The 11,582-nt window shown below is 41.5% G+C and overlaps 1 protein-coding gene across 1 annotated transcript in view; it reads left to right on the forward strand.

Annotated features, from left to right (window-relative positions):
* The window catches only part of CELSR2 (cadherin EGF LAG seven-pass G-type receptor 2), a 94,949-nt gene extending 83,438 nt beyond the window's left edge, over nucleotides 1-11,511 (forward strand). Inside the window, exons 31-35 of the mRNA XM_063297705.1 lie at nucleotides 494-582; nucleotides 2,038-2,211; nucleotides 4,682-4,891; nucleotides 6,057-6,300; nucleotides 7,102-11,511. Of these exons, the coding sequence (XP_063153775.1) occupies nucleotides 494-582; nucleotides 2,038-2,211; nucleotides 4,682-4,891; nucleotides 6,057-6,300; nucleotides 7,102-7,123 (739 nt within the window). The 3' untranslated portion in view covers nucleotides 7,124-11,511. The remainder of the gene's footprint in view (nucleotides 1-493; nucleotides 583-2,037; nucleotides 2,212-4,681; nucleotides 4,892-6,056; nucleotides 6,301-7,101) is intronic.
* The last annotated feature ends 71 nt before the right edge of the window (nucleotides 11,512-11,582 follow it).

Below are 11,582 nucleotides of genomic sequence, written 5' to 3' on the forward strand. Positions count from 1 at the left end.
GATCAAACCTGGGTTGTGGGGAGGGTTTCGGTTGCAATACTGCTGCCTACCGCTCTGCGCCACATGAGGCTGTATAGGGAGAAATTTAGGTTAACTCAAATATAGGTTGGGAATGAGATAAAGGCAATTTCATGAGGTCAAGGCAGAAAAAAAAAGTTTTTTGTGGCATGTTTATGCCATGGTTATGTGCACTCTGTTTTTACCATGGAGAGGTGAACAGAATAATTACTAATCCTTCTGCATTTGTGAAATCAGAATAAGTAATTGTATATTTTAGGACTAGCACATAATAGGAATAGAGGGATGCCTTTTTTTGTAGGATACAGTTGATGCAAGTCTCTATCCAAAGACATAATCTCTTGTCCCTAAGGTAATTTACAACAGTCACACGTGTAAAGAATGTATAACTCTTTCCCTGCCACCATGGAATAAGCCTTGCTGTCTCGATTGTGGAACCTTGGCAGCTATCAAATCCTCTGTTTTCTGCTCACAGGGAGGAATCTGGCTTGAACAATAGCCAGGTACACATTGGGCCTACAGATCCCAGTTCTTTGTTCCTGGAAGACAAGGATCAGAACAATGGTGAGAGGAAGAGAACTGGACAAGTTCTGGGCAGAACTGTCCACATATCTGGGCGTATAAATCACCTTCAAATAATGGCATGTCCTATAATTTGCTTCTTAAAGCTATAATATAATTTTTCTCATTTCCATGTTGTCCTTTTCTTGTTTTTTTCCTCCACTTCCTGTATCATCCTCTTTAAACTCTCTATGATTTTGGACACCTATATGGTGATTACATGTGAAAGAAATCCACAATTCCTCCTCCTAATGTTTCTCAGTCTAATCAAAATTAAATATGTGTGCTAGGCTGAGGATATAGTAGATCCCTAAAGCTGCAGTTTAATATATTACATAGCGTATCTATAAATCCCATGGAACTCAGTGACAATAGGATAGGATTGCACGGTAAATCTCTTTATTAGCTTTGCTGGGCTAAAACTGCTTCTCTCTAAATGAGAAAGGCAGATTAAAATGATCACTGCCTTTGTTCATATACAGAAATGGAGGGCCAGGCCATGTGTAATATGGATCTTCCTGTATTTGTAGGACTTTTTTGGGTCAAGGAAATACTTGCCTTTTTCCATACGCACTATTTTCTTTGTCTAAATCATCCCAATCCTTATGAAATTGCTATATTAGCCCTTCATAGTTACAGAATCTGTATTTTATCAACATAACAATCTTGTGGAAGAGAGAAAGCAGGCAGATAGCCCATTGCCATCCAGTGAACTTCAGTCAATCAAATTTTATTGTTTCAATCACAGGTTACAACAGAAAGAGGGGTCAGGGGAATACTACAGGTTAGAAGGGAGACACATTCATTGTATGAGAAGATGTGTCCTTAATGCCTATAATTCTGACTTAATTGTTAAATTGTTGGGAGACTAAAAAATTAGCCTGGACTTTAGAAGCTGACAAAAACTGGCACAGCCAATAAGACCACCCTCATATGGGAGTAAAAGGTAAAGCCACCTTCAAATTGAGCTTGATTCTATGTGAGTTGCATGGATGCAGACAAAATTTTGGTGTAACAGATATTTGAAAACAGGAGAATGAAGGAGATAATATGGCATCTTCCACCAAATAGTGATACAGGACAGAAGGATTTTCCCCACTGCAGAATTGAATATATATCCATCTTGAAATTCAGCACATCCCTGTGGCATTATTAGAAGGTAAAGGTGGGACATTATAGACTGAGCTTGCACAAAAATACATATGCAAGAGAACAGTTTAATCACATGCTAAAATCCCTTGGTTTGTGAAGATAGTTCTTAAGTCATTGATTGGGACCATTAAATATCTGGCATGAAAAGCAGGTTGTATGTCCTAGACAGACATCTCTTTTACCCTCATGGGGGATATGTTTTGGTATGAGTAGAGACTGGAGAACAGTTGGGGAAAGAATGGATGCACTATTAATGCACTAACTCTGATTACTATTTCTCTCTCCCCCTGTACCTTTTGGCCACAGAACGTGATACGGATTCAGACAGTGACCTCTCCCTGGAGGATGACCAGAGTGGTTCCTTTGCTTCCACCCACTCCTCAGACAGTGAGGAGGATGAAGAATTTCCCAAGGAGCCCTGCTGGGAGAATTTACTATGCCCTAACAGTGAGAAGCTGCCAGTGCACAGCACTCCAAAGGGTAATGCCAGAGATGGCTTTGGGCAACTCCAAGAATATCTGAGCCCTCACTAAAACTGTAGGATGGGATGGCGCTGACACCAGATTAGAATTTAACCAGATTACAAAGACGTTTCAGACCATCTTCATTATTCTGGAATCTCTGTGATTGTGTGGCAGAGACCACTGGTACAGTGATTCCAGGAATCTGACACTTGAGTAAGGTACAATCAAGTTCAGTTGCTGTAAGTTACAGAGGCTTTAAAGCTATGCAGAATTCTTTGTCCATTGAGATAAAACAGATATAATCTCAGTCATATACAGAGCAAGATTATTTCTTAATGCAAATTATTTTATTGTTAGTTCTTCCTTGTCAATTAAAACTCTAATTCACCTTAATCCTCAGCACTGGCACTGATGCCTTTTTCTCCCGGCATGTTTGCAGGCTCTAAAGACAAACTGCTACAGAGAACTGATATAAGCATAAACAAAGGGAGAGAAGAAACCCTACAGAGCATGCTCACTAAGACTGCATTCCAGAATAGTGAAGACAGGAAAAACTCCTTCTTCAGTGTAGTTTTGCTTTGGGTCTGCTCATGCATTTTTATATCAGTTACATCTTCTGGGGCAGTGGCTTTTCTTTTTTCATACGAATTTTATTAAGTTTCAAGCAAAGATAAAAGCTACAGAAAAACAAAAAGCTACAGAGAAAAAAAAGAAAAAACTAAAAAAGTGTAGAAACACAAGAGAAAATTTTTCAAAATTACAAGAAGAGGTGACTTCCGATTTTTAACTGCAAGGACATACAATTTTCCATAATCAAGCCCTTACTCTATATTAAACCAAAATCACATTATTTCTATAAATCATTTCATTGGCACATTATAAAAATCACTAAATACAGTTGCTCCATCCCCTTATATTAAAAGAAAAAAATATATAAACCTCCTAATCAACTCCCCCCCAAGATAACATTTATTTAATTATTTCCTTCCTACTACTATTCTATACATTCCTGTCTACTATAATAAAGATCAAGCTAAAAAAACTTATAAATTGTCTGCCATTGTACTTGATAATACAACCATTTTAATAATCTTAATCATATTAAACCCAAAACCAGACATTTATTGTTTTTTATTATACCTTAATAATCTTAATCCAAATCATTAGAGATAAATGAAATCAGCCAAACCCTTAAAGCAATCCAGATAAACATTCTTTAACCCTTACCCCACTTCAAAATAAACCAGAGCATTTACATATCCCCACAATGTGCACAGAGCTTTTTTCTTTAAAAAAAAAAATCAAACAGCCCAACTGCCCCCTTCAAAAACTCTGACCTTTCTTCAGGAGACCTCTGATACATAATAACCCCTTCTTTTCCATGGCGTTCCATCAGAAGATCAATTTCACTTATGGCTTGCAACTCGATCTCTCCCTTTAATTTCTTCAGCTCGACTATCTGATCTTCATCCAGCATTTCAACAAAAGTCGCAATTTCGCTTTTAGAAGAGACATTTTTGTCGCTGTTAAACTCCTAAGTTTCATCCACGACATCCCCAACCAGATGGCACATTTTAGACCTCATATTTTCCACAATGTCCTTGCATAAAAACTTGGTAGGAATCAGAAAGAATCTTTTAAAAATCTTGTTGGAAGTCAGAGAAAGTCTGTTTAAAATCCTCCATGTCTCAGGCAGTAGATTATGGTGCCCCCTTTGAGCTTAACCAGTGAAAGTTGAAGAATTCCGAAATGTGTTTACATAAGCGAAAGTGAGATATGCAGACAGTTCCCCAGGGAAAGTAGAAGCAGAAAACTGAAAGTTCAAAACAGCTGATTCAACGTGTAGGAAAATGCTAATATCTTCAAATTTAGTACAAAAATAATAACGGAGAAAATTATTTACTCTCAATCCTCCTCAATATTTGGAGGGAAAACAAAGTCCAAAACTTGAAAAGATTTTTTTAAAAAATTGATCCCAAAAATAATGATAAGCACCAAGAGGACCGGATTCTCCTTGCTGTAGAAAGCCTCTCTTAGGGTACGGGTACTTAAAAGAAATATAAATTAGGTGATTTAGAAATGGGGTGGCCGGTCTTAGTGTCCCTTTAAGGATACAGCGCGGTTTGGAAATGGTGATGTCCCAGCCTCCCAGCTAGCTCTTACCAGTCAAACATGAACGCTGTTTGCGATCTTCTGGCTACAAGCAGCTGTCCGGAGGACAGATGGGGTGATTCCAGGTGTTTTCCTTTTTCTGGAAAACCACTCCTGGCTTCAGGAAAAACCTGCCTGAGCCCGAAAAAACTGCCACATTGTCAGTTCTGCCCGCTGAGCCTGCGGGCACAGCTGTTCAGTCCACCATGTTCCCACCAGAAGTCCTGGGGCAGTGGCTTTTCTTGAGCTCTTTAACATAGCCATTAAAAAGTCAGGAGAGCAGAACAGATATAGGGACAAGCATTGAAATCCATGCTCTTCTTCTGCTTTCTCAGTAGACAATGTCTCTGGACCTGGAAATCCTTACTGGCCGGGTGACTTTGTGACCACTGCCAGTGAGAGCGATGGCCACCCTGGCTCAGAGTTGCTGAGGGTAGAGCCCATGGGCAAGAATGACCGACTGGGACTGACAGAAGAGTTGGCCAGAGAGAATGGGGAGGGCATCTTGGGCTCACTGCCTCACCCCACTGCTCAACCCCAGAAAGGTAAGGAAGTTAGATTCTGGGCACTATGACACCCACTTGCCTGTTTTAGCCTTGCAATTTCCTTTTGGATTGTACCAAATACCAAGTTGCATTTTGCAACTGCTCTTAATATTCAGTAATGAATGCAGCATCTTGAGTCTCTCAGATCAGATAAATATGGATTAAAATGTGTATATGGTGTATGTGAATTGTGGGAATGAATAGAAATAATTTCTTGCCTCTGTATGACTGGAAAAAACAAAAAAATGTACAAAATGTTTTGCAAAGAAGCATATTCTCTTGTTTGACATACAAGTGCAGAATTTAGCTTTATAGGATATAACCTTTTAATGTCCCTGATCAAAGAATCTAATTGGGTGCCACTTTTTGGTGTTCAGCCACGGATGAACTAGGAATGTGACTGGGCATATAGAAAGTTCTGGGAACAGGCTGTTCCTCTATAAAGTTTAAATGTCTCTTGAAATCTTGTTCACACTATAAGCAGTTAATGAAAGAAAAGAGCTCAATTTCCAATATATTTTAAATTCAAATATAAAGATATTAAAGTTAAGCATCACAGTAATTCAGTTATTGGGCATAAACAGCAGTGCCTGTTGATACATATTAAGGAATACAATATTGGTTATGATTCAGTTTTTCTGTTAATAAAAACTTGCTTTCTTTGGGCAGAAATAATGTGTCATTGCAGCCTTTGGTGAGAAAGCTCCACAATACTAACTTACAAGAGTTTATACAAATTTTACAGATAAACTGGCATTGACAATTCTTGTAAAATTAAAGATTGCACTGAGTTGAAGTTTCTCCATGTTACCAACTTAGAATTGAGACAAAAATCTTTTCTGATCTTGTTAAGATCCTGCTACCAGATGGGCCTAAGACCTAATATGGACTTCAGCCTTTTGATAAAGAAAATACAGTACATAAAACCAGATAGTCTTCAGTTACTAGTTTCAAGACTGTTTTAATTTACTGAGATGATTGGATCCTGGGTGCCTTCAAGGTTTATTTATGAAAATGGGACACAGTTCTGCCTTTTGTTTTTTAAGAATAGAACATAACCAAGCCCATGCCACTATCCGGAAAGACAAGTAGTCAGGCCCTTTGGCCTTGGTTTAGTGACTGTAGCAAGGAATGTTTTCTTTGACTCCGAATCTTCTTCCTTCAGGCATTTTAAAGAAAAAGTACTTGCCACCCATCAGCGAGAAGAACAGCATCCAGCGTATCCATAACAAGCTCTCCAACTGCCGCTCAGGGATGGTATCATTGCATGGTTCTTCGGGGAGCGATGGCAGCCGTGGGGGTGGGGCACCCCGACCCCGACAGACCCTACAGGAACAGCTCAATGGCCTTACGCCTATCACCATGAGCATAAAGACTGGCACAGTGGATGAGGACTCTTCAGGCTCTGAGTGAGTATGGATGAGCCTTCTCCTTGCTAGCCTGTCCTTGGTTGCTTGCATATGTGAACCTACTGCCTCTGTGAAGCCCTTGTCCATGCCAGATCTGGTGCTTCCAGTCTTTCAGGGCTGGTATTTTACTATATTTCATGCTTGCCCCACTTTATTCCCAGGCTGTGCCTTTAAAAACAAGGTCTATCTACTTACAGTTCCTTAGATTCTTCCTGACTTGTGTGTTATAAAAATCTTTTAATTCCACTGACCTTGGGGAGAGGGTTCCCATTCTTGAGGAAGATATTCTTCTGGCTTCTGGCTCAGAATATAACCCCCTAGCCCCATCTGGATATAGCTCAGAATCTAAAAAGCACTGATGCAGCCATCTCCTCCTTTGTGGACTCTAGGTGGGAAAAGGAATTTTTTAAGGAAAGCCTCGGGTTACCCTGCAGCTTGCCCAAGGGGCGGAGAAGCCTTTCAGAATTAAAGTCCTGAGAAGTACTGAGCTGCTTCTGAGAGATGCTATGGGACTCAACCACAGTGTTACCTTCAGCAGTGTGAAGGGGGAATTGGGGGATGCTACCCTGTTCTAACTTCTTCCTGAGCTTTCTGGCACTAACCCCCTTCTCCTCCTCCTCTTCTCCCTTCTCTGTTTCTTGTTCTCTCACCTCTCGCTTCAATCGCCCAGATTTCTGTTTTTTAATTTCCTCCATTAACACATGAGCCCCAGGGGGGTGCTTTGCTCAAACCTGCTCATGACCACACTCATGTGTTTGTGTTCCCCTGTCCTGTCTCGCTTTGTGTTTGATCACTGAGCAGGAGCGATGAAACCTCAATCTGATGTCGCATGCACCAGACTCTCTCTCTCGTTTGGCCAGTCTGGGAGCCAGGATTGCTCTCAAACCACAGCGAGGAATGTTGTCTCCATCAGCCCGGCCTGGCCCAGGGAGCTGGACCCACCGTATGTAGTGCCAAATGAAATGTGACCTGCCCCCCACCCCCCAGGGGGAGCAGCAGGTTCCAGGAGGCGGACCTAGTTGAACAGATGCACTTTGGATCATTCTAAAATGGACTGAAAGAAAACAAACTTGACCACCTCCAAGTCTTCAGGGATTTTCATGCTTTGTTGCCCAGTCTGGAAGTGCTGCGTGTCTGGAATATATATATTTTCTTTATCTATCAAAATTGGTCTGGGGGAGCCTCAGTAGCCACCACGTTTGGGCCTCTGGAAATGTATTACTGTGCAGATGTTTTCATTGCATATTTGACAGTGGGGTGGAGCTAGGGGCCAGTGTGCTTGAAGATGGCTGCAACTTGGAGCCACCAAGAACTGTAAGTTTTGACTTGAGTGACAAATCAGGATTGGTCCAGTTTTGGAGGACACCATGCTGGGCTTCTCCTAGGATGGAGGGAAATAGCATCTTTTGAATTAAAGCTGGAGGGTGCAGCAGACCTGGCGGTGCAGAGGACTGTGTGAGACCTATGCTAGTCATTCCTTAAGGACCACAGCTGACTTTGCATTGAATCTGGAGGCCCCAACCCAGGGGCCTCCCTCTGCAATATGTGTGTGTGTCTAAGCGCCATGGTCATGCTTTTTTCTGATCCAGCAGCGTGCATTTAAACATACCTTCCAAGGTGCAACTGAAGCATATTTAATCCAGCGTGCATTTCAGTCTTGGGCTGTCTGGCACATACAGAAAAATAGGAGTCTGACATCTTGGTTTTGCCATACTAAGCAATTATAGAATAGGAAAGGAATTTATCATCCAAATAGCTTTTCCAGGATGCTGTATAAGTACATTGCTGTTCCGCGGGGCAGCAGCTAGTAACACCTGCACTTTTTTGGCCTAAGGGAAGTTTTTAAAAATGTTGAATGAAATACTAGGTTTGTTCCAGAAACCCAGAGCCATTTCCCCAGGATGTTCATCGCCATCATGCTGCCTACATTCATGGACTGTACAGTTTAGCATCAGCTGTGGATCTTCTTCTCTGGCAAGTTGCTTACTCCAGCCTTGGTGCTTCAGACTGCAGTGGGATCAGAGACACAGGACCAGTATATCCACTGGCATCTATGGAAATGTTCCTCCTTGGATCACAAAAATTACTTTCTAACTGCTTTGTTTGACAGCCACTTCTCCAAGCTCAGCTCACCATTCCAGTAACTTGGCCCCATCAGAATGCTCCAAGAGGCAGCCCATAAGGTGTTGAGCACCAGGGGTGTGGCCTGCTGAGCCATCAGTCCATGCTGCAATTATTTTCGTAGAAAATGACAAAAAGAAAAAAGTCCCGCCTCCCGCTCCTCCCAGCCAGTTAGCACACGTTCCCTGTTGCTACTGTGGCTGGAGCAGGAACGCTGCCTTGATGTCTCCCAAAAGCGCCTGGCTCTCACGCCAACAGGTTGCTGCCTTTCTGCCTCAGAAGCCTTCATTTTTTTCTACACTCAGCCAAGCCTGATGCCTGCTCATAATGGGGATTTTCATGCTGGTCCTTTTGGAAAGTACTTTTTTTATAATGTTCACTGGGAAAGAGATTTTTCTGCTAAGGGAGAGTGGGAAGAGGGGGGCAGCTTGGGGAGGGCGAAGGCACTGTTATTTTGATGTATTTTTATTATTATTATTATTATTATTTGACCATTGCTGAAGGATGTTCTAATTTAAATAGCTGAAAAGCCCTTGGGGTTATGCTTTGTAGTAATGTTAAATCTTGTTAGCTGGGGTGCAGAATCTGATGCGCTTTATTGACTTAGCCAAGGTTTGCACAATCAGGAGTTAATTGGGACTTGACCATTGTCATGGCCTGGCTTGTCAAAGAAAGTAGTTCTGAAAATTAGGCTTTTCTTTTCAACACCTCTAGAAATATTGGTCATTGCTGTTTAGCCTTTTGTGGCCTCTGTGCTTGCCAATTCCAAAACCTTTCTCGGAATGTTTTGACATATAGAATGTGATTCTCTGAAATCCATATAATGTCAAGTTGGCACTGCAGTGGCATCGACAGTGCTAAGTAGGTGGCAGGGGATGAAGACCAGCCTCTTCAGTGTATGGACTGATTTAGTACTGTGTTATTTCCATTGAGTGTTCCTTCTGAACCTTTTGGCTTTAGCTGGTTAAGTGAAAGGAGACTCCCCCACCCCCAAGTCTGTACAAAAGAAGAGCCATTTGCCCAAGTTCCACCTGGAGGCTGTTTTGCTGTTGTGTTCAACCCCATTTTGGTCAACTTCTGCTGCTCATATTGAAGCAAACTGGAGATACATATGGAAATAAGATTCAGCTGGGCAGGAACTAGTTCGGCTTCCTGATATATGGCTTGCTGCAGTTATTCCAGGACAAAGGAGTATTTAAAAACCCATGGGACTTCCCATGTTGTCCTAAAAGTGTTTCTCTTCACAACCCATCGGTGAATGTAAAATGGTAGGTGATGCTTCCAAATGCAGGAAATGGGACACAATCTTGGCTATCCCATATCTATAACAGCTTTCCTCAGCCTTGTGCTGTTCAGATGTGTCTGAACTACAAGTCTCATTGCCCACAACCAGTATGATCCATTAAATATACAAACTGGGGGTTGTTGGATGTAAGGCATTGACCGGGGAAGGCCGACTCGGAATGCAAACATATCCTTACAATTAGAGTAAGCAGATCAGAAGAAAAGGTCACTAGGACAAGAATGGCCTTCTAAGTTATGGTACTAAGTTACTAAGTTATGGTACTAAACAGCCCCAGCTAGCTTGGCCAATGTGAAAAAAGCTGGGAATTGTTCAGCAGTATTTGGAGGGCTACAGATTTCTTACTCCTGGACAAGGAGAGGCAAACCAAGAAGGCTTCCCTCTCAAATTGCCACCTGACAAGGTGGAGGCTAGATATTAAGGTATTAATTCCTGAATATCTTTATTCTGTTCTGGTATGCTGAATGAACATTGGAAGGAAAGATCAATGGCTACTCTACAGTGTCTTCCATAAAGCCCCACCCCTTCATAAAAATGCTGAAATTATATTCTTCTCCAGCCAACATTGGATTATGTTTTCTGTCAGGGCTCCATTACAGGCAGCTATCAAACAAATGAAGCCTTGGGAAACTTTCCTTACTGGAAACACCTTCACTTACTACATTTTGGCTTCTCTGCAACCATTCAAAGTATTGGATTTCTACCAGGCAAAAGCACTGGTAACCTGCTCCATCATCCCAGTCCCAATAGTACCTCTAATGCTGAGTTTTTAGATTGTAAGTCAAATGCACAAAATAGCCTACAATAACTTCCTATGCAAAATCTTTCTTATATGGCAAATCCATTAATTGAAACAAACTTGAAAGCAGTGGTAGTAAAGGATTCAAAATAAGCTCTCTGCAGCAGCGGTGACTTCCAGGGAAAAGAGTCTTTCCACCTATTCCTGTGCCAGGTGGGACAGAATTGGAAGGGGAAGGTGTGCCACTCCATTCATGACCAAGGAAGTGTTAAACCTTAACTGTATCAAAGACTGAGAAACTGTCCTTTATGGGGAGCTTGATGTGAAGAGTTCAGCTTCTGCTTCATCACTGCAGCCAATTAATCTTTTAGTGTCTATCTGCTGTCTATAAAGAGCTAATTAGCTGTTTTACCTGTGGAAAGGATGTATTTGACATGTCTGCTTTTTAATTTATTTTTTAAAGATGTATATGCATATATTTACAACTGAGCACACCTTTCATTTCCTAGGCAATAAATCGCCACCGCCATTGTCCAGACCTAAGCATATGCCATTGTAGGTTCGAGGTTCTTGTCTTCTAATGCGAGTTCCCATTGATTCAATCCATCTTTTTTCTCTTCACTAGCTAGCAGTTATTTCCAGCAGAGCTCAGCTAAAGCCATGTACAGTTGTTTCCATAGTCCTGAGTAGCTGTGATGCATGCAGAAATTCAAGAAATAAATACTTTCTTGTCACAGCCTTATCCAGCTGAGCTGGAAACAGTAGTCTCTGAATTTCTGCTTGGCAAGCAGCTGTTGAAGTTGCTAGACGATTGCCAGGGAAACAAATCTTACTTTTCCTTAAGAAGCCCAGTTTGGTGGGAGGGGAAAGCACAGGAAAAGAGCCCTGATGGCTTAATTCTTTGGGGGAACAAAGTGGTTTTCTTAATTCTTGATGTGTTACAGGCTTTTCCTTTGGTATAAATATCTCAAGTGTACAGGGAGGGTTCTTAATGTAAATATAATAGAGTTCACACCCTTTTCCTAAATAATAAAACCATAGTTCCATGTAGGTGGCTCCATTTCAATGCTTTGTCTATATCTTTGCTAGAAAATTGAGTAGGGAAAGGGAAGGCCAAGA

The sequence above is a fragment of the Candoia aspera genome, chromosome 3 (genome assembly GCF_035149785.1).
Source record: "Candoia aspera isolate rCanAsp1 chromosome 3, rCanAsp1.hap2, whole genome shotgun sequence".
NCBI classification, from domain to species: domain Eukaryota; kingdom Metazoa; phylum Chordata; class Lepidosauria; order Squamata; family Boidae; genus Candoia; species Candoia aspera.